This window comes from Coregonus lavaretus, assembly GCF_964263955.1.
Source record: "Coregonus lavaretus genome assembly, chromosome: 40".
Classification (NCBI taxonomy): Eukaryota; Metazoa; Chordata; class Actinopteri; order Salmoniformes; family Salmonidae; genus Coregonus; species Coregonus lavaretus.
The window spans coordinates 290,250-314,326 of NC_140027.1; the positions used below are offsets into that span (position 1 = coordinate 290,250).

Sequence of the window (24,077 nt, forward strand, 5' to 3'; positions counted from 1 at the left end):
GCGCACCGGCTTGAGTGTGTCAAGAACTGCAACGCTGCCGGGTTTTTCACCCTCAACAGTTTGCTGTGTGTGTATCAAGAATGGTCCACCACCCAAAGGGCATCCAGCCAACTTGACACAACTGTTGGAAGCATTGGAGTCAACATGGGCCAATATCCCTGTGGAACACTTTCAACACCTTGTAGAGTCCATGCCCCAACGAATTAAGGCTGTTCTGAGGGCAAAAGGCGGTGCAAATCAATATTAGGAAGCTGTTCCTAATGTTTTGTACACTCAGTGTATATATGTGAATATTTATATTATGTGGACATTTTGTGTAGGGGTTGATACATTTTTTTGTTAGGGCAAATCTGGTCTGACATTTTAAAGTGGAAATTACAAACTTTAGAAGCCTTTTTAAACCTTGAATACACTAGAAGTTTGCATTTCCTGCTGTGTAAGAAAATCCCTGCAACAACATGATGATCAAATTAAGATGCAACATCAGTATATGATCACGAACAATCTTCTCTCGTAACAGACTACGATGTTGAGTAGGCTACAGTGATGAGATTGAGCACTATATAAATTCATATGAGCACACGCTATACGAGTTCTGTGTACCACCTCTATATGAGTTCTTTATATAAGCATTGTGTATGGGTTATTCTGCAAGGTCCTTACAGTGTTGATATTAAGCAAGTACTTTACTGTACATGAGATCTGCTTCTATAGGCCTACATCACTTCTATATGAGTTCAGTACATGAGTACTTTATATGAGTTCTTCTGTTTGGCCATGAGGGGGACCAGACCAGATACAGGAAAGAGTAAATCTTCACTGTGCCACTGTGTCTCTGTCCATCTGGTCTCCGTCAGATGGCTCCGTTTGTTGACCAGGCGACCAGCTGCATTTGATTTCCTGCGTGTGACAGCGCTGCTATCACTGTCTGTCTCTCTGAGCCGGTCTGGAGGAAGGAAGTGTGTGTGGACGAGTGCATGGTTCTGAGCGTGTTTTGAGAATCAACATTCTGGGGTTATAGGGGAAGATCTGGCTAGTTTGTGTTTGTGTGTTGGGGATATCTAGAGATCAACTGTGGGGTCACAGTTCCTTGTCACGCTCTTGCATTGACAGGCAGCTTATCAAACTGATCATGTTCTTCCAAACGTGCCTTATCATTGTGCCATTGAGCCATGCAGTAGACCCATAGGGCTATGTGCATGGTGTTTCTGATACAGTTCAGTATATATACATTATTTGACAATTCTTTCCCTACCCACTGCCATGTAAGAAATGAGGACAATATTCTTACTACCCATAAAGCATCACTGTATTATTGCTCAGTGATGTCATCGTGTCTGGGGTCATCATGTCTGGAGGGGGGTGTCCTTTTTTATGATCCCCTGAAGAGAGTGTGTCCATTTCACGTCCCCTAGTTGTTCATGTATGTGTAAATGATAGATATACACACACACTACATGTTAATGTTTTTAAACATATGTAAATTGTAAAGTATTTTGTCTGTAATGTATTTTTCGTTATGTGTCGGACCCCAGTAAGACTAGCTGTCGCCATTGGCGTCGGCTAATTGGGATCCTAATAAAATCCAAATCAGGTGACATAAGGGGTGGGCTGGTTACATAATTACGTTTTCAACAACTGCATTGTCCGTTTTTTAGTTTTCTCTTTATTAGGGCCAGATTTGTTGATCGTATTCTGGGCTGCAGAAGCTTGTCTCTTTGGTAGCGCATGGTTGGTTGGATCATGGCTGGGAAGTTAGTGAATGATTTCTTTCAGCCCCGGGGAGATGAGCAAGAGTAGAGTATTCGATACCTCACTTAACTATAGATCATGGTACTGATACTGGATTATACTGTATAGATCCTATGTGATTGCCTTTATACTTGCCAGGTCATCTGTAGTAATTGGTGTGACGGGGCAATAGTTGGCCTTAATATGCAGTTTAATGGCTTATTCACTCTGTTATAAGCTTTTAGAAATCCAATGGAACAAAATGTTGATGATTTACTATAGACTATCAAACTCGAAAGGATGCCATGTCTGCACTATACTGTACATAAGCATATTCATCTTTTTCAGCTTGAGGTCTTTCAAATCACAGTTGTTTAACAAGGCAGACAGGTAAAGGCAACCAGATTTCCTTGTCACACGTGATCGCAATTGTCATCGGATCATTAGCAATATCAATATTATGATAAATGAATCAGGATATATGACATGCCTTTCATGCGTTTTTAAAAAGGCATTATGTAAGAACTACTGTTTATTTGTGTTGTTATTGAAGAGGGGACTTTAAGCAGTCAATCCTAACTGTATACCTTGGGCTCTGGGTGTCTGTGTGTGTTGTGTTGGTTCATCATCTGCGTCCTAGTGATGACCTTTCCCTTGATTAACGACTTTAGAATACTCTGGGTATGAATGAAGTGGCTGTCATAGAGGATTTACGGAGCTACTCATGTTTTCGCATTGCACTTTCTACGTTTCACTAATACGTTTCACAAATGTTCTTTGGAGGAAATCGTAATGAAAACGAAACACACATGGTTGAAAGGTCAATTCTGTTGGAATGATTTCCAAATTCAGTCGAAAGTTGTAACTGTTTTTAATAATATAATTTTAAGAAGTGCAATGGGCTGAGGTGGTGCCTTGTGGTACAGCATTTTAAACGATTAATGCTTATCAAATCTGAAGTGTATAAAGACAATTACTGTAGATCATCTTGCCTTGAGAAATATGAACACCCACAGACACAGGTTCACACCAGGTATAAGAACCTAAGATCATGTAAGATTAAGCTCATGGTCTCAAATACTTCATGATGATATAAGATTGCGCACAGAGCCCAAACAGGATATGCACTGTATGTATTTATCCATTTCATTTGCCCATTTGTGAGAGGGAGAGCAGGATCAAGGTATGAGCCAGTCTTTGTGCCTAGCTGCCTGCATCACTGCCCGCCCGGGGACTGGTTTCCCTTCTGTCTACCCTCCTCCGGTCCCCCCTCCTTCCCCCAACACTCAGACACACAGTGCCGCCATTCATCTTACCTCTGGATTAATGAGTTCTTATCCCTGCAAGTATGTCAGGGGCAGTGAAGCGTGTGAAAATGGATACACGCATGGAACCTTCCGCCTCGTCAGGTTCCTGCGCTGGCATGCGGGGCGGCTAAAGCCGGGTGTACACTACATGATTTTGGCCCCGATTGAGATGTCCCAGACAAGTTTTTGAGATTTTTAAATCTAATCACATCATCACATCATTGTTTTCGCCAGACAGCGTGGTATGGAGAATCATCACGACCAAGTGAAGTATCTTGTAGTGTGTGACCTCCATCTGTGCCACATCGTTTAGTGTGCGCACCACGATGTTGGCAAGACATAAAAAACTACAGGAAAGACGGTCGTTTAATGCGAGAGGTTCAGCGATGTTAGGATTTTGAAAGTCGCGTAGTGTACACCTGGCTAAGACACCAAGGGTGTGTCCCAAATGTCACCATTTTCCCTATATAGTGCACTACTTTTGACCGGGGCCCATAGGGCCATCCGTGCCATTTGTGATGCAGCCCAACCCGCGAGGGAGGGAGTGAGGGAGCACGGAACGGTGATCCAAACTCCACGTTTTCGGACAACGGAACACTATTCAGAACCCAGTGTATTCTAGGGTGTTCATTCCCGTGTCTGGCCAGGGTTGATGGTTGCAGTGTCTGTGGTGGATGGTGGATGAATGGTGTAACGCTGACAACAGGCCTTCTGTGCATCACCCCCAAGGTGTTATGCAAGACCGTATTTTTGCAATCTCACCCCTTTCTATGATTGAGTTGTTCAGGAAGTAAGTCATTTCCTCATGCAGATTCTACAAAAATGAAGGATTTGTATGAAACTGATATCAAATACACATAACCTTGAGCTGCTGTAATCAATTCATCTGTCACTCTATCTGTCACTCTATCTGACACATCGAAATGCCACATCTTCTTCTTCCTACTCCACTGCCATGTTGTCTTTTCCAGGTTCCTCCCGCCTCCAGCAAGCCGGCATTCATCAACACACCAATGTCATGAAGAAGACGCACATCATGCACCCATACTACACTGGCACACACTGACACACACTGCAATGGAAGTGTTGGTGCCAACGCTATTCACATTCTACGCTGTGCACTTTTTCAGTGTACTGGCCGCTTCTCGGCCTACACAGATCAAATCGAACTTATTTAAAGTCCATTAAAACATGGCATGCATTACATTGCGTCACTGACTACCCACCCCGGAGCAATGTCAATAGATTCAGTAAGATCCCATACACTCTCCCTTGTTTTCCCCATTGGAAGGCATGTGTGGTGTTTACTAGCTAGCTCTCTTGACTCAATGGAAAAAGCATGAGTCTACACGCTCAGGCAGGCGAAGGTGAAGTATTTCAGAAGCAGCGACGCAGAGCCAGTAAACACTGTGTCTAGAGGTGTGAATCAGTAAGAAGTGTAAATGTCGTTAAGAGAGAGGTGCCTTTTGAAAGAGGACAGGGTGTTTTGATAGTCAACGACCCTGCTTGACACAAAGCAGACGTGTCAGACAGACGCACTTGACGGAAGAGAAGACGGTGGCTGGTTGAAGCAAGGCCAGCACAGAGGTGATGACGAGAGGAAGCTTGAATAGAGACGTTGATGTGAAGGAGTGCAAGTGTGTGTGTGTGTGTGAGGAAGCTTGCTTGCAGTGGTGGAAAAAGTACCCAATTGTCATACTTGAGTAAAAGTAAAGATACCTAGAAAATGACTCAAGTAAAAGTGAAGTCACCCAGTAAAATACTACTTGAGTAAAAGTCTAAAAGTATTTGGTTTTAAATATACTTAAGTATCAAAAGTAAATGGAATTGCTAAAATATACTTAATATCAAAAGTAAAAGTATAAATCATTTCAAATTCCTTATATTAAGCAAACCAGACGGCACCATTTTCTTGTTTTTGTCATTTATAGATAGCCAGAGGCACACTCCAACACAGACATAATTTCCAAATGAAGCATGTGTGTTTAGTGAGTACGCCAGATCAGAGGCAGTAGAGATGACCAGGGATGTTCTCTTGATAAGTGTGTGAATTGGACCATTTTCCTGTCCTGCTAAGCATTCAAAATGTAACGAGTACTTTTGGGTGTCAGGGAAAATGTATGGAGTAAAAAGTACATTATTTCCTTTAGGAATGTAGTGAAGTAAAAGTAAAAGTAGTCAAAAATATAAATAGTAAAGTAAAGTACAGATACCCCCAAAAAACTACTTAAATAGTACTTTAAAGTATTTTTACTTAAGTACTTTACACCACTGCTTGCTTGAGACGTCTGCAGGAGGAGTGCGCAAGTGTGTGTGTCTGTGTGTGTGTGTGTGTGTGTGTGTGTGTTGAGCCCAAGAAGAGCACAGGCGGGGGAGTATGTTAGAGCCTTCGTGCTCTGAAGACATGTCACAAAAAAGTTATCCCCATCCACCCAAGTGGCCAAACATTCCATTTGTGTGACAACATGTTTTAACATGCTAATCATATTTAAATCATATTTAAATCTTTATATATATATTTTGTTACTTGCTCTCCTTGTCGACAACATTCATATTTGACGTTCTGCATAGCCTGCTTCTGTATCACACAGGTTTTTATCAAGGATTATATCAGATATATCGAAGCCTATAAGACCCAACACTGAGTTGAAGATCCACTCATACTTCTGTAAAGAACTCACTTTGAACTAAAGGTAGCTTGTTGAAAAGCTGCCAGACTCTCACACGAATCATCAGACGTAGGAAATGCAATGTTATCAGATATTCCGACTCTTTAGGTTCTAGCATGGAGTTGTACATTCACTTCTATACCCCTATATGCCTATGTGAGTCACTATGAATGGCCTCTGAAACACAGGTGTCTAATTTCAGTACTATGTTTGCACTGAGGTTGTTCCCACATAACTGTTTTTAGAGATGGCTTATCCGCAAACATAGACACAGACGCATTGTGGTACGTTGCTTTAGCTAACAGATAAACCTCACTCATTTACCTAAACCAATACCCTACCGTTTTCCTCCTACATGACCGTAGGTTCTGAGAAAGCTGTGCGACATTGTTTGATCTTAATGACACCCAGATCTCTGCTATCACGGAAGTATCTTGTTGTTTTCTGTAGAGGCTCACTTTCAGTTTGCTTATGGGAGGTTTGTATAACTGACAAGGGCACAGACAGTCATAGCAGGGCTTGCCATCAGTATTGTGGACTCATTCTGAGAAAAGTACCCACAAGCTCTTTGCCATCATCATCTCTGTGTTTTGATCATGCTTTCTTTCTATTGCTGTTTTAATTGCTGTAATCCCCCCATCTGTTTCTCTCACTACCCCATCTCTCTTTCATTCCCTTTTTTTCTCTCCTCCTCAATTGTTTATTTGATATTATGTATCTTACCCTCTTATCTCCGATGGAGATACTGTTTGTTTGTTTGAATCGCTGTCACGACGCACAGCCGTGAAAGCCAGCATTAGCGGCTAAGTATAGTGACTAGCGAACTACCATAGCGAGGACACAGACATTCTTAGCAAGGAGGGAGGAATAGAGCCCTGTACGGGCATTTATTTTAAGCCTGAGCCCTACCCATGCTTGCGACATTCAGGCCCTACCCTACCCAGGCCCGATGCTGCCAAATTTAAGACCCTACCTGAAACCCAAAATCAGAAATAACTTCCTCTGTTAGTAAATCCATTAGCTGCTCCTCTCTGTCTGTCACTCGCCCGCACACTGCTCATGGTGGCTTTGAGTCGGTAAGTATCCATAGCAACGGCTCCGCTTAGGCTGCTCAATGATGAGAAAGCCGTGAGCTGTTAGCTACTTTTTGTCACTCTAAACTCCGACAAAACCCAACATTATTATTTTCGGCGAAATAGCAGAGCTCTAGGGAGGGAGCACGTGCGTCGGCTATCCGTCCTCTCTTGGCTTTTTGTCTTGTTAGCTGGCTCCTTTACTGTGTTGCTGTTGTTGTTGTTGTTTTTGTTGTTGTTGTTTCTGTTCCTCAAGCTTTAATCACAAATGATGGAGAAATTAGGCCAGCAGATGCTAGCCTCTGAGGGAGATGGAGGGAGGGGTGGAGGGATGGAAGAAGGGGGAGGCTACTTGACTAATTTCGGGAGCTAAGATTTCGGTCTGAGAGCATGTTATGTGGATTTGGACGTATTTGGACTATTAATGCTGTCTACTGGCAAATTGGAAAATATCCAAAATAGAACTTAAAAGCTAAGACAAGCTTGAGCTCCTTCTGTCTTTGGTCTGAGAGAGTGTAATGTGGATTTGGACAAATAACTTGGGATTTTAAGGGATTCGGAGAATGTGTCATAGGCCTATCCAAAATAGAACAAAGAAGCTAAGACGTTCAACCTCCTGCTTGGATTGTAAGTAAATCCAACCATCCCTCAAAACCTTCTTGAGATCCTCAAATTGAAAAGGGTGCAGCAGGTCAGAGTGCAGCATGTCATCTCCATAGCAACCATCAAGGCTGTTACTAGACGGGGTGGTAGGCTCAAGAAAAGGCACACTCTAATGTCTCTCTCATCTGGCCAGTATAGCACTTCTTACCAAACAGCTAACACACTGTCACCCACCGCTAGGGTAAAGCTACTCTAGTTAGCCATGGGAGACAGTTAGCCACTAGCCATGCCCGGGTCGCCACTGCTTCCCTCTGTAGTGCTATATTTAGCGACTAAGCTAAGTGTGGAGGTCCGTTCCCCCCCTCTAAGAGTAACACAGCCACTCCCCCCACCCCACCCCAACACACACACACACACACACACACACACACACACACACACACACACACACACACAAACACACACACACAGTAGAGCTATTGTGTCCCTCTGATCATTTTAACGTCACATGGGTTATGTGCACCTCAAGCGGCACTGAAGCCGAGGCCGGCCTGACCCATGGGGCCCTTTGCTGGTGATTAGACGTCATCATCAGGCAGTAGCATCCTCTGCTATGCCACACTAACAACGGAGGAGTTTGCATAGTAGTGAGGGAATCAAAACATGGTGTTGACTTCTATATGGGATTCCTATGTTTATGGATTTGGGTTAAGTATCCCTAGCGGTTGCAAATTACACAAGCTTTGGGTCAACACTTCTGTCTTGAATTAGTTATAATAAAGGCCTATAGGCCTATAAAATGCAGCTTAGTGGAATCTTTACAGGGTGCCCACATAGTATTTAATGCAGCACCATCTTATCTAACGTAGGTTCGGTCAACATTGTGATGTGGTCAGCATTATTTAAGGGCGAGCCATCCAAGGGCAGTGGGTTGTCTACATTGTGGTCCAGTTAGTTAACGGTGTTGGTGCCCAGAGTGGTCAGCAGCAGATAGAGAGAGAAAGAGAGAGAGAGAGACAGAGACAGAGAAAGAGAGAAAGAGAAAGAGAGAGAAAGAGAACAACACAGAGGAGAGCAACAATAGATAGAGAGAGAGAGAGGAGCAAGGTTGGTCCCCTGGTAGTGTGGGTGGGTGTCTACAGTATCTGGGGCCCTCTGACCTCCATGTCTTACCCACAGGGCCCCATGACAGCTGGCCAAGCAGCCTGTCCATCAACACCGGTGTCCCCTCCACCTTGAGAGGGAGATGGAGGGAAAGGGGGGAGAGAGCAGGGAGATGGAGGGAGGGACAAAGAAAGAGAGAGATAGATAAGAGGAAAGAAAACTAGAAAGTGGAAAAGAGAAAGATGTGCTGTCTGGTTCTCTCTAGTGCCACTTGACTGGAAGGCAGTGCTGATTGGTGGACACATGGCTCCATTCTGTCATACTACAGCATGTCAGCAGCAATACACACAAAAAAAGGTGCTAGAACCTAAAAGGGTTCTTCGGCTGTCCCCATAGGAGAACTCTTTAAAGAACCCTTTCTGGTTCCAGATAGAACCGTTCTACATGGAACCCAAAAAGGTTCTACCTGGAACCAAAAATGTTTTTTACCTGGAACCAAAAAGGGTTACCCTATGTGGACAGCGGAAGAACCCTTTTGGAACCCATTTTTCTAAGAGTGTACGCCTAAAATGTGTTTAGTAAACCTCACTTAAAAATGTGTAAACCAATTGGAACTTAATCACAGGTTAGGAGAGACTTATTGAGGAGATGAATCAGGTTTTGCTTTCAGTTAATGAGGATGATGAAAGTCTTTCATTTTATGAGTCAAACACCAAAGACTGAGAAAGTATAAAATATGTATCTCCTCCTTCAGTGCCTGTTACTTCCCCTAGCTGTTTAGCCTGCTGCTATTATGAGTAATCACAAACTTAGAAGCAGCCCATTGAACAAGCATCTCAGTGTGTAGGTGTGTGTGTGTGTGTGTGTGTGTGTGTGTGTGTGTGTGTGTGTGTGTGTGTGTGTGTGTGTGTGTGTGTGTATGCGTAAGCAAGAGGAGCTTGTTTGCACAGCATGTTCTGAAATGAAAGAACTCTCTTTCTCTCTCTCTATCACCACAGGCCCTCGGCCCTCTATCCTCCTTCTCCTCCCTCTCTCTTTCCTCTTCTCCCTCTCTCCATGTCCACACCGCCCGTTTCAACACTATTTCTTCTGTGTTCCAAAATAGACAAACTGACATCATCAATTCCCCCACCCCATCACCACCACCATCGAAATCGAGGTTGCTATTGGCAACTGTCCTTGACCCTAGCCAATAAAGAGAGGTTGTACACAGCGCTCCTGCTTGAGGGCATAAAAAGACTAACTGTGGGAAACGTAGAGACAGAGAGGAAGAGAGAGAGAGAGAGAGGGGGGGGGGGGGGGGGTGACTAGAGAGGGAGTGAGGAGAAGAAGAGGAACAACAGAAGAACAACAGAAGAACAACCACACTGAATGAGCGACCCTCCAAGGCTCGGCTCGGTGAAAACCTCCCAGCAGCCTCGGAGGCAGCTGAGAATGTTGCTTTAGCTCTCTGTCTTGATATCCCATTGGTCAACAAGATATCTATATTGATCCTATTGGTTGGTTGCCTAGCAAGCTTACTGGATGGTGCCGCATAGCATAGGGATTTTGCTATATACAATATGGTTCACCTATAAGGATTGTGGCTCACCATAGACGACTGTGTAATGTGTGAATGGAATTTCATGTAGCTGTCTCCTTTTGTATCTGGTTGTATCTAACCACACTTTTGGTTCGTCACGTTACATTGCCTTTTGACATAGCTTTTTGTCCTGGGGTGTATTTCAGGCCCCTCTATCAACAAGGTCAAAGTTCAACAAATGTTTAAGGCTGAGTTCTGTGAGAGTGGACCACACTTCAGGTCAACCTTGTGTTTTTTCCCAGAGCTTTTTCCTCTACACACACGTACCCACGCATGCACGAGCACGCAAACACATGCACGCACACACATTGACACACACACACACTATAACCCCCCGGTCGAACAAAACTAGTGAGACTCCACAGACCCAGCCGTAGCTTGATAATCCCACACTAACCTAGCCAACCAAAATGAAACTCTTTATTTGTGTTCTTTGAAATTAGGGAAAGTTTGCTGGAAATACCTCACGGGTTGGGTTTGGGTTGTTGGGTTGCAGGCAAAGTCCTCTGTCATCTGCTGTGGCAAGAAAGAGACAGAGAGAGGGAGAGTGACATAGGTAGAGATATAATGAGAGAGAGGGGGGAGAGAGAGAGAGAGAGAGGAAGAGGGAGAATAAGAGAGGGGGGAGAGAGAGAGAGAGAGAGAGAGGAAGAGGGAGAATAAGAGAGGGGGGAGAGAGAGAGAGAGAGAGGAAGAGGGAGAATAAGAGAGGGGGGAGAGAGAGAGAGAGAGAGAGAGAGGAAGAGGGAGAATATGAGAGAGAGGGGAGAGAGAGACAGAGGATGAGGGGGAATGAGAGCGAGAGCGAGACAGAGGAAGAGAGAGAATGAGAGAGAGAGAGGAGAGAGAGAGAGGAAGAGAGAATGAGGGGGGGGGGAGAGAGAGAGAGAGGAAGAGGGAGAATAAGAGAGGGGGGAGAGAGAGAGAGAGAGAGAGAGAGGAAGAGGGAGAATATGAGAGAGAGGGGAGAGAGAGACAGAGGATGAGGGGGAATGAGAGCGAGAGCGAGACAGAGGAAGAGAGAGAATGAGAGAGAGAGAGGAGAGAGAGAGAGGAAGAGAGAATGAGGGGGGGGGGGAGAGAGACAGAGGAAGAGAGAGAATGAGAGAGAGGAGAGAGAGAGACAGAGGATGAGGGGGAATGAGAGGGGGAGAGAGAGAGAGAGAAAGAGAGAGACAGAGGAAGAGAGAGAATGAGAGAGAGGGGAGGAGAGAGAGAGAGATCCTACACAGGCAGTTGACATGAAGTGATATACGTTTCCTTTTGAAATCATTCTACTACTCTGCTATTGCCATTATCTCTCTGGATAGATTAGCTGTCTATCAGTATGAGTGTGATGATGTTTTCCATCTACTCTTCCTTACTCCCACTCTTTATCCACAAGCTATGACTTTCCCTTCACAGTTGAAGGGTTGCCAATTCCATTCTCCATAGCTGTGTGTGCACTCTGGCTTGCCCCTGCTCTCAGTAAGCACTGACTGGGACTTTGGAGAAGGAGATGATATGCTTTTAGTCACTGTGTGTGTGTGTGTCTGGTTGTGCATGCTCATGCAAGTGTGTGTCCGTGTATGTGTGTGCACGCGTTTGTTTGTTTGTGTGAAAGCAGCAGCCTCGTCGAGTGTGTAGTGTGTCCTGCCAGCTGGACTGTCAACCCCAATCAGCATCCAAGGGACCGCAAGGAAGGAACGGGGGAGGGACACATAAGTCAGAGCCTTTAACATCCAATGGTTCACACCATACTGGATTATTCTCCCCCTCTCTGAAGTATTATGGTTCAGTCCATTTAGCTGAAACGTCAAGACACTCAAGAATCCTTACACAGTTGTAAATCCTTCATAATCACTGCAGCATCACAGTACACATAATAAGAGTGTCAGTTATCCTCCTAAAAGTATTCTGAAGTGTTAGAGTTCACTTCATTTAACTAGCACATTTTTATAACCCATTTATACACTCAACAATCCTCGTAACGTTGTAAATCACGGCCATGATTAGTGTCAGTTATTCTCCATAAACAATTCAGTTGGAACAGAATCGACCTCGGCCCAGGTTGCAGCCTATTGCTATTGTTTACCAATTAATGTCTGCTCGCCACATGTAGCCTCGACAAATCAACTCCTAAGTGTTCATCTTTACAAACCGATGCTTGACCCCCAGGAAGGAAGCCAAATTGGTGTGTGTGTGTGTTGAGCAACTGGGCAGCGACACACCAAACAGCTGCTTGTTTGAATAACAGTGTCTCTGTGTATGTGGTGTGTGTGTGAGTGTGTGTGCTGGCTGAGATAGCAATAGCTCCATCTTATGGGCTCATTATCAACTATGCTTTTAATAGGGCAGAGAGAGAGAGAAAGGGAGTGTGAGAGAGAGAGAGAGAGAGAGAGGGCGGGAGAGAGAGGGGAGAGAGGAGAGAGAGAGAGAGGGTGGGAGAGAGAGAGGGCGGGAGAGAGAGAGGGCGGGAGAGAGAGGGGGCGGGAGAGAGAGGGGAGAGAGAGAGAGCGAGAGAGAGGGGAGAGAGAGGGGAGAGAGGGCGGGAGAGAGACGGTAGAGAGAGGGGAGAGAGGGCGGGAGAGAGAGGGTAGAGAGAGGGCGGGAGAGAGAGGGGAGAGAGAGAAAGAGAGGGCGGGAGAGAGAGAGAGAGAGAGAGAGAGAGAGAGAGAGAGAGAGAGAGAGAGAGAGAGAGAGAGAGAGAGAGAGAGAGAGAGAGAGAGAGAGAGAGAGAGAGAGAGAGAGAGAGAGAGAGAGAGAGAGAGAGAGAGAGAGAGAGAGAGAGAGAGAGAGAGAGAGAGAGAGAGAGAGAGAGAGTGTGAGTGTCTGGTTGAGTACAGTATTACTGTATTGTTGTCTAATGGATAGAGCCCTGTCTGTTACATACAGCTCTATTCCAATCTATTCTATTCCCATATAGCTAGACAGTAAAGATAAAACTGCATACATAAGCATGATCACATGTTTTAAATGTATTTTATGCCTCATTGACTATACTGTGTAAGAGAGAGATAGATACAGTGTCTCTCACGATTTCCCAATGAGAAAAACTCATTGCAATGAATAAAGAGCGCTAAGCTCTTCATACTATAATTGTAGTGTTCTGGGCTCAGGCAGAACTACCGCCACTGACTGACTGCCACTGACTGAGGTTTTTGGAAAAATATTTGTCAAAGTAAATTATATTTGCACAATCCCTGGTGAGGATTGTGAAATATAATTATTTTTCTTGGCAGTTGCCGCCGAGATGGAAAACCGATCGTCGTTATTGGTTTTTTTGGAGTATTAAACATATTTTAATGAGGGATTGATGTATAATTTATATTTAGATATCATCCCTAAAGGGTGAAGGCTTGCATATCTGCTTTATACTGCTCCTTGTGCTAGTACCCATGTTTGCGTTGTGACATTGTAGTATTTTAGTTTTTTATTCATAGAGTGAAATAAAATATAGACAAAGATAACTTACGCTGAAGCCAAATCCCTGTCTGACTAAGTGGTAATTTGTCATGAAGGCTCCTAAACATTCCACTCCCTGGAAATATACTCTTAGTTCAGTAACCTGAACCTAATATTCAGACACTGCTTCTGTAGATGGGGAGTTATTAGGAATGCTGTTTCATGGACGTGTTACACATTATGATTTTCTCACTGTGTGACTAGAACTATTGAGTGTGTGTGTGTGTGTGTGCGCGAGCTGTCCATATGTCCGTCCATCCGCCTGTTTTTCTCTCTGTCTTTCTCTCACTCGTTCCCTGTCCAACTCTCTCTAATACAGTACCTGCTACTCCTCTGCCCTACCTTGCACCCTCACTGTTACCCTCTCTGTAAGGACATGTTCCAGCCAGTCTGTCCCAGCACACCACAGCCTGGCCCTCCACAGTCTCTCCACATTATCCTCAGCGTGCTAACAGGCTAGCTAGGGCCTTGTCTGTGCCGGGGTAAAGACGGCCGCGTCGAATCTGAAGAACTGGGTCTCCACTGTGGCCTAATTGCCTTAGAATGTGCTGAGGCTCTATTTTCTAAGAGGTTCGCTCTGATCTGTCGCTTACTTGTCATTTTTTCTCTCCTTCCTCCCCTTCTTCTTCTCCTGCTGTTTAAGGGGACTTTTATAAGTGCTGTGATCCGCAAAAGTGCTGAGGGGCGACTTCGCTGCCGCTTTTGTGACATCGTATTCGTAACTGGGGAGATTGTTAGCGCGATCAGAGAAGGGTTGTTTTTGAGTTAACCTTTGAGTGACCTAGGTAACACTTGCACTCGCAGCAATTGCGTCATCTCTATGCATGAGCAGCGGTTTCCTGTTTCTTCACTTGGTCCTGCTGATTATGGTAGTTCTTCTTCTGTCCTTCCTGAACCTTCTATGACTAATAGAAGTGCTGTTACGTTTTTATGAAGACTTCTGTCCTCCGACGCCCCTAGGTAAGTGTCTGACTGTCTGATACTGAATATAGTTGTTATTCTGTCCCTCCTCGACCTTCAATGACTCATTAAAGTGCCATCGCAGTTTTAGAAAGACCTCTAATAAATCAGTGTGAATGTGTCTTTCTGACTATCAGATCCTCAGTAGATGACAGAGTACATTCACACGTCTAGTCCGTTTTTGGAAGCACCATTTGCCTTTCAATCACTAATAAACAACGCCATCCCAATTTGATGAAGACGACCTTCGATGGCACCTACTGTGTGACTTTCTGACTATCATGACTACGATACAGTATATTCTGTGTCTTATACAGTATATTAACACGTCTAGGCCATTTTTAGAATAACCTTGCCCTTTGAAAACTCAGACTCTAAGCAAAAAGGACTCAAGCTTACACAAGCCGAAAACAAAAAGGTCCAACTTCCCTGGAACCCTTCACTGTCACAAATCCCCAATTGGCCTACTTATAGAGAGTGTTTTGTTGTTGTTGTCGTTTAACACAGGAGATTTGTCGCCAATGATAGTTGTTTTGAGGCTGGATTACTATGACTGCTTCTTAATAGGGTTCTGGGTGTTTATCCAGTTCTGTTTCTGTTCCGTGTCTTTGGGAATGTTCTTGCCAGACAGACTATTCTGACAATTCTTGTTTTCTTGCCTCCTGTCCTTTAAGTGTGATGATTATGATGCCTAGTCACTCTCCTGAAGTGGAAGTCTCTCTTAACGTCTTGTAGGAGGTGTTATATGTTATAAGGGGATAGCTGAGGAAAATGATGTGTCATCATTCTTTTTCCCGGTGTCAACCCCCCTCTCTGGGTAGCACCTCTGGGTAGCACCGATGCTGCCTCATTGTAGACTGAAACTTAAGCTTCAGGCATCTGCCACTCACTTTATAACTGTTTGAAGTTTTTTTTAAATATATCAAAACAAGTGTTGCTTCAAAAATGTTATGTTAGTAATTTAAATTAGACGTTTGAGTATCCATCAGCAGAGCGGGAAATCTTACAGATGTAAATCTTTAATCATCAGTGTGTCTCGGATTCAGCCGAGGCTGCTCCTCCTCCTTGCTCGGGCAGGCTTCGGCGTTCGTCGTCCCCGGAATACTAGCTACTGCCGATCGATGTTTCGGTGTTTGTCTTGTTTGGTCTTTATTGTTTACACCTGTTTCCCATTATGTTGTATTGTATTCCCTATATTACCCCCCTGTCTCTCATTGGTTATTGTGTGTGATTGTTCGTTGTCATTCCGGCAGTTGCTTTGGTGTACGGGTTATTGTGTTTTCCTCCCTGTTTGGAGGTTTGTTGTTTTTGTACTTTATTTACTGTGTTCAGTAAAGTACGTTGCCAGCCGCTCTGTGTCCTGCGTTTGACTTCGCTGACCGCATACACGTCGCGTGACACAGTGGAAAGTATTTCACCGGTGGATCGCGTGTCTCTTTTGGCTGCTAAAGCTCTTCATGAATACAATAATATAATGACTTCTGAATGAGAATGTGTGACCTCAGCCTCATGCATACATTGAGCACCTCCATGCACAAAGTAGAAAAAAACGTCCTTTCCTCTCTCTCTTTCAGTGCACCTGGACGTCAGCTAATGCATGTCAAGTAGCTTCACCTCCTTCCAACCCAGCCGTTCACTTCAGTCTATATAGACATCTGATCTTAGGCCTTATGTTCTGTCTGCAAGGGCCAGGGCTTTGACTCCCTCCAAGCCCCAGATGGTGCACTCTCCCTGGGATGATGACCTACACATGCTGGGGTCACCAACTGCACAACCAGAGAAAATCTCTTTCTCTTTCCATCCCAGTGTTTAACGTGACAATGACCATATGAGTTGACAAGACTGGGGACCTGGCCATATTTTCTCCCTAGTGCTGACAGAGTTATAACCTTCACATAAAGCAAAACAACCTTCACCCCAGCAGCTGTTTAAGACTCCTAATAGCTGGCAGCTGAGGACCTATCAGAGACCTAATGAATAAAATAGCATGTCTTCCTAGTAATGCAATATAACATATCATCTTTAATGTAATAGACGTATACTCTTTTAAGACTTCTATTGTGTCAGCTTGTCTCGGGACATTAGATTTTGTGAGCAAGATTTTATGGGGATTGAAGGAACCATTTGTGCTAGCGTGTTTAAAGTGCCTGAAGTGAGCAAAACTTGTCACAGGAGATCTTCGCCGTAAAAGTGAAGGGTGTTTTTTTTAATGCTGTGTTTTCCTCGCTCTGTGCGAGCTGCTAAAGTTTTTACAGTGGGCTAATTAAGGGCTGTAAACTTTTATATTGTTATTGCTGTTGTTAGTCCATTAGGAGTTGAGAAGTAGTTGCAGACAGAGGAGTGGGAAAGGGGGAGTTGGGTGGCTCATCTGGTGAGGGTGTCAAGAGTGTGTCGGGACTATTCTCCTTCGTAGGGGGCAGGGTGGCTCATCTGGTGAGGGTGTCAAGAGTGTGTCGGGACTATTCTCCTTCGTAGGGGGTAGGGTGGCTCATCTGGTGAGGGTGTCAAGAGTGTGTCGGGACTATTCTCCTTCGTAGGGGGTAGGGTGGCTCATCTGGTGAGGGTGTCAAGAGTGTGTCAGGACTATTCTCCTTCGGAGGGCTCTCTGGAATCGGAGCCATTGCAACATCTGTAAGCAGCAGAGAGAAAGAGAGAAGGAAAGAGAGAGAGGGCAGGGTCTTTATTATACTGTTAACTCAGTGTGAAGTAGAGGTTTTATTGACTTTCCCTAATTAAGAAGGGAGACAGTGGAATGGTAAAAAAACACTCAGATGTCTTTTTAAAGACCCCCCCAATACTAACTAAACTGTTGTTCAGTAGCAAAACTTCAGCGGTAAAACTTTGGGTTGTACCACACTAGAGATGTTGATGTCTTCTAATCATTTTAATGCCATCCCAATACCGTAGACTTCTGTGGTAGATATTTGGTTTGTAAAACACTAGGAATATTGATGTACACTACAATTTGAAAGACCCCCCCAATAGTAAGCCTAACTGTTGCTCAGTAGCAGAACTTTAGTGTACTGTTAAACTTAGGGTTGCACTAACAAAAAGCTAAAGGTCAGTTTGTGCAAAACTCAGATCCGGCACCCTCCCTCTGGCTATAGACGGGTAGATTAAGCAGAGTGCCTGAGTGTACTGTGTGATCTTGGGAAAATCTCAAATGAAATCCATTTGGTGTTTTATTGCGCTCTGTATGATGATCTGAGACATGTTCTTTTCTGTAACATTGTTGGTGATAACCCAGTATTCTGTTTATGGGACGAACAGAGGCTTGCATTCTGTTTTAGACAGGGCGTGTTTGAGATTGCTCACTTTGTTCACAATGCCAGGAGGAGAAGGAGAAATGTACTGTTTGTGTAGTGTGGCTAGATGTTAGCTGTACTGGCCATGATTATTGTAAACGTATAATTTGTAAAATGTTATTTTGTTCTGGAGTGTCTTGTAAGCCCATGTGGGCTGGGCACCGGTAGGTGTATGACACTTAAATAAATCACCTAATATGACCAATTAAAAGGCCTATGTTTCATTTATTTCCAGGACATTGTGCTCCAGTGGCAAACATTCGGTTGTGCTGTACTAGGAATGTACTCTGTTAAGGGCCAAGGTATTTACATTTAGCTGATACTCTTATCCAGAGCGACTTACGGTAGTGAGTGCGCACATTTTCATATTTTTCCATGCTTGTTCCACGTGGGAAATGAACCCACAACCCTGGCGTTGCAAGCGCCATGCTCGACCAACTGAGCCACACGGGACAATTGTATTGTTGCTTGTTTGGCCCTGCTTTTAGCGAAGCACTTCACTTGGCTTCTCAGGCCTGAATTAGTAGATGATTGGATGGGACAGTAGCAACAAAAGAGCCTCAGACAGACAGTACAGTAGCTGCCTGTCTTTGATCTCTTTGCTGAGTCTTTGTGAGGTGTCCAACACAAATGAATAGAGAGGAAAATAAAAGACTTCATCAAAGACCTGAAGCTACTTACTGTCCAGGTTCCTTGTTCCTGAACGAGGGGCCAGGGGTATTTCTAAAGCGTTGTAACTAGGGCCAGGAGTATTTCTAGATCATTGTAACTAGGGCCAGGAGTATTTCTAAAGCATTGTAACTAGAGCCAGGAGTATTTCTAGAGCATTGTAACTAGGCCCATGAGTATTTCTAGAGTATTGTAACTAGGCCCAGGAGTATTTCCAGAGCATTATAACTAGGCCCAGGAGTATTTCCTGACCACCAGATCTGACCAGCTGTGCATATTTTGTATCTTACCCAACCCACATGGGTGCTCAAACAAGGCCCAGGAAACCCCCTCCCCAGGCCCCTCAGATGCACCGTCCCTTACCCACCTGCCACACGTGCTACCCCCATTTGTGTCCCCTGGCACGCCCCGGCCTCGCTCACATCTGTTCCACATGCCTTGATATCTTGGGCCTGGTTAAATAAGAGCGCTAGCAGACAACAGTAATGTTTTTAGCTGCACAGGGGGACAAACAAACAAATTCACAAAGGCTTTCTGACTGGCTTTCTGACTGGCTTTCTGAGCTAACAGGTGCTCAAAGTTAGAGACAGTGGAAATCCATTGCCGTTTAGTGTTGAGATATTTGCTTCCTGCCTCTTCAGCAGTCATATTTCCATCCATATTGTCTTGTCTCAAGAGCTTTAAAGTGGCTTAGCCTAGCTAGCCTAGCTTAGCTAGCTAGTTTACACAGTTGTTTGAGTAGTTTTCTTTTTGGAGAAGAAGAAACATTTTTGGTTGTTCTTTTTTCTTTTTTAGTTCAAAGGATTGTGGGGCAATACCAAATATAAAAGTTGTGTCATACCAAAAATATTAAATAGATCTGATTTAGGAAAGGTCCCTTTGAACACTTTGAACGATTTAGGCCAATTCTAACATCAAAAGTATCCTGTGAGGATATGGACGGAGGTGATACTGGCACAAGGCCTTCATTCTGACAATGACTTTTTTAGATGGGGGACGTATATCATTTTTATTAAGGGTGTGTGTGTGTGCTCTGAATGTCAAAGGGCAGCTGGCTTGGGTGTGTTGGCAGTAGGGCTACCCTCGTCCGTTCAACTCCACCACTACGCTCTGTCATTCATTGCTGTGATTAGAATTGGATACCATCAGCTGCTTCTCACCCACACATTCCCCTACACACATGCTTACCACCCAAACATGTAGGCAACCTGCTCAAACATGCATGGACACATACCCACCCACCCACTACCCACACGCATTCTCCCTTTATGTTGTCACTGGTCACCCGGTTGACGGTCAGATGGTCCTTTCGGTTGACGGTCAAATCCTTTCAGTAGCCACACGTCAGATGGTTCCATACTGAGATGCTATAGGCTCCTCTATTTTCCTCCACTGGTCCCCAAGGCTGGCGGCTGGAGGCTGGCTCTTTCAGAGGCTTCAGAGAGAACAGGCTCTGCTCAGCGGGCAGCTGCGATTCATCCTCTGTACAACCAGAACCCTAACACACACACACACTAAACCAGAACACTAATTAGAAGCCTAATTTCACAGAGGGGGAAATGGGATGCCAGGGAGAAAAAGAGGGGAAGGGGGATGGAGGGATGGAGGGATGCGGGGATGGAGGGATGGAGGGATGCGGGGATGGAGGGATGGAGGGATGGAGGGCTGGAGGATGGAGGGATGGAGGGATGGAGGGATGGGGTGGCCTATGCATCAGAGTGGCAGTGTGAGCTCAAAAATAGCCTATGACGTCGTCGTCATCTGCTCATCTGCCACCGGCGTCCACAGAGCCATGTGACCCACCAGGGGACCAGATACACAGCAGCTGAGGGGCGTTTTACATGCCTCAACCCCCACATACAGTACACTTCACCACCATAGACACACCACCACCATGACCCCCTGTGTGCCCACTAGGACCGCTACCACCCTCCAACACTTGTCCCCTCCTCCATATTGCCATCGGTCAGCAATTTCAGACCCCTCGCTCTCGATTTAGCCCATTCTCTTTCTTTCTCTCTCTCTCTCTCTCTCTCTCTCTCTCCCTCTCTCTCTCTCTCTTTCTTTCTCTATCATACTGTTGCCATCTCTTCATTATTAACATGGTAGTTAATGGACTCCTCAGGCTTCTACTCTACCAATATGATCATCATGAAGGAGTCCCAATGAAGAAATACACTGTACAGTTACAGTACACTTATGTACTGTACAGCTGTACCTCCTGCAGATACACTTCTACAGAAATACAAGCAAGCACATGACCTGTGAGGCATCGTTATTCAGTCTTAACCCAGACATCATCAAGCCCCTCTGGGCTAGGTGAGATATGATTTACTGATGGTGGGAGCTAGTCGCTTTGCATCTGCATGTGAGGAACATTACATGTTATATATGCTTGGCGGAGTGGAAGTAACTACGTTGTGACCACAGTTTCATAGTTTCTAATATTTATGAGGGAAAATGTTCAATCATACTGTCATCACATGCTTGATTTAGGACTATTGTACTTTTGCATAGGTTTTGCATATGCCCTCAGGAACTCCTTAAACAGTCTATACACACACACACACACACACACACACACACACACACATCATACACACACACACACACACACACACTCTCACACACTCACACACACACACATACACTCACACATACACACTCACGCACACACACATACACTCACACATACACACTCACGCACACACAGAGACAGTAGTAATAGTCGACATTGAATAAAAACAAAACACTCCGGGAGAAGCCGTTAGCAGTTAGTCACCAAACTAGCCTAGCAACTCCTGTCCTGTCAGTTCCCACTCACGATTCCCGGGAAAGCCATCTGGCCTACACATAAACACACGGAATGACAAACGAATAGGGACATTTCCCCAAATGTGTTAAAAGAGAAGTCCATTCTCTGTCATTGTGTTTTGCTGTACTCTGTCTGTACCAGAGACCAAATTAGCTACACAGCTAACGGGCAGTCTAAACATAGCTGTAGGCTACATGTATTGTACGTCTATTAGCGTAAAACAGGAAACACATTTGATCTGAGGTCTCTTTTTAAAAGAATCACAGCCATTGCCTATTCATTTCTGATCTGAAACCATTGAACGTGTCGTCCAATTGAATAAGCTACTTAGCTGGCTTTGAGCACATTTGGACTGGTATACATGGACTCATTTTGCATGTTGGGCCTCTGTGGGCTATTTGAGACGTGTTGCCAACCTCCGTACAATTGGCAATGTGCTTCCTGCTAGTGAAGAAACACAGCCAGCCCCATAGGATTCCAGCCCTGTCCTGAGATGGTTGGGCCTTGGCTAAGCTTGGCTAAGGGAGCCTAAGTTGGTATTGTCATTGTCTTTGGTTGCTGCCTGGGTGTTCCATTTTTAACAGAACAAACGAGGGTGTGTTGAGTGAGTGATGGGATTAGGGAGGTTTGATATTACATCTGATCTCAGCAACAGGAGTGCCACCCAGAACTGTCCCCAGAACTGCCACCCAGAACTGTTTCATTGTGCTAATATAGGGAAGACTCCCTAAGGGAGGTTTGATATTGCATCTGATCTGAAATGGCTGGCAGGACTGTCCCTGAATGATGATGTCATTGCTAAGACAAGACATCCTTAGATATCCATTGATGTTCGATCTGATCTGAAACACCTGTCCTTGACATATGATGTCACTGTGCTAAGACAGGGGAGACACCCGTCAACAATGTTACACTACATATTGTTACATAGTGAAAGGCATGCCTGGACTGACTTGGACCAGAACACACACATGGCGGTTACATGGAAATGTACTGTGTGGAATTAATGGCTTGATTAGACTGACTCGTTCGGACATAGGAAAGCTTTGGCAGTGGCGAGTGTGGTTGTGTGAGGCACTGCCAACATGGGCAGCACTAGCACTAGAGTCAAGGTCATTGGAGAAGCCTTTGACACACACACACACACACACACCACCAGCATATTCTCGACCACATGTAAATGACACTTCCAAACCCCAACCAAAGCCGCTCAACAACCAACACGACAATCCCAAGAGAAGACATGGGAGTTCTCTCTCCTCTTCACCATTGTCAGTCACAGTTTATATCCCCTACCTCCATCTGTGGTGATTTCTCCATCACTCCATTCCCCTCGCCTCTCCTGTGATTGTTATAGTGCCAGAAGATAAGGGGGTGAAATGGAAAGTGTCAGTCAAAACGATGCTTTACGTCCTCACCACTTTTGGGCGTTCTGATTGGGTGGTTATGCTAATCTAAACTCTGCTCAGGTATATTACCTCACCGTGTGTGTGCGTGTTGGTGTGTGCGTGTTCAGTGTGTGTGTGTGTGTTGGTGTGTAGGCGCTCTGAGGTAACTAAACACACACACACACTGAACACACACACACCAACACACACACTGAACACACACACACACACACCAACACACACACACACACTGCATCTCAAAGACCACTCTATCCCGCCACTCTCTATCTCTCTCTCATAGGGCCAATTAGTTAGACTAAAACGATGGAGGCTGGGGCTCCAATGCATCCCCATGCATATTGAGTATGTATTACGCATTTGTTTGCCTCGCTATCATCCCCACACCACACTCACACACACACACACAAACCACACACTAGACTAGCTACTGCCGGTGAGGAGGCGGCAATGAGGCCCTCTTTCACCCGCATGCAGGTCTATATTACAATGTGTGGAATGGATAGTTTATTGATATGTGTGTGTGCGTCACAGGTTGATGCAATGAGGATGGTCTCTGACTAACAATGGAAGAATAGAATGGAAACGAACAACACACAAACAATTAAAACTCATTCCTCTGAATCCACATCAAGGTGATTCTGACAAGCAAAGTCACTTACGCCTCCATCCTCATTCGATTACGAGTGGCAACGTTTAAGCACACACACCGCTCTTTATGTATTGACTGGAAATTAACAGATGAGGAAAACAGTGAGTCATTCTAGCATTGTCAATCTCACAGGGGATTAAACATCTGATTGCCAAACCCTGCTCACATTATGTATTAAATGCTACCCAGACCTGGGTTCAAATACTATTTCAAATGATTTCAAATACTTCATCTGTGCTTGATTGAGCTTGCCTGGCTTAATGGACCAATAGAATAGACCAAAACCACAAACACCGCCCATCTGGCACTCCAGTCAGGCCAGAGCAAAGGCATTTGAAAGATTTCGAATGGTATTTAAACCCAAGTGGATGCTATCACCACTTAATTGTGTAAAATTGTCACTTGGCAGTACAGCAGTGTCCTGTCAGTACTGTATGTACTATTTTGGGGCTTGACCGGAGAAGAAATGAAAGACACTTCCTTATTTTAAACTATTTCCAACCCACAGGACATTGCTTGTACAGACAGGACCGCAGTGCATAGTGCATACCGAATGGTAAACGACTAAACACGTATAGAGAAAAACAGTGACAATATTTACCACACACCACACCCATAGCAGGTCATTGTTACAATTTCCCTTTGATCAGCAGAGAAATTAAAGCCTTGATTAGTGGCTGTGAGTGAGACTTGGATATGTTTTTGTACATAGTGTATTGTCTCTGTAGTCAGAAAACAGTGAGATGTTCTAGTGAGG

At 44.6% G+C, this 24,077-nt stretch overlaps 2 protein-coding genes across 2 annotated transcripts in view; both read left to right on the forward strand.

The window, feature by feature from the left end:
* Positions 1–24,077, forward strand: part of LOC311113253 (potassium voltage-gated channel subfamily KQT member 5-like) — a 182,042-nt gene that overhangs the window by 1,745 nt on the left and 156,220 nt on the right. Inside the window, exon 2 of the mRNA XM_084156461.1 lies at positions 21,796–21,967. Within this exon, the coding sequence (XP_084012587.1) occupies positions 21,874–21,967 (94 nt within the window). The 5' untranslated portion in view covers positions 21,796–21,873. The remainder of the gene's footprint in view (positions 1–21,795; positions 21,968–24,077) is intronic.
* Positions 23,119–24,077, forward strand: part of LOC311113722 (ras and Rab interactor 2-like) — a gene marked incomplete at its 5' end in the record, with an annotated part of 5,754 nt that continues 4,795 nt past the window's right edge. The window contains 2 exons of the mRNA XM_084157028.1: positions 23,119–23,145; positions 24,049–24,058. Coding sequence (XP_084013154.1) covers positions 23,119–23,145; positions 24,049–24,058 — 37 coding nt within the window. The remainder of the gene's footprint in view (positions 23,146–24,048; positions 24,059–24,077) is intronic.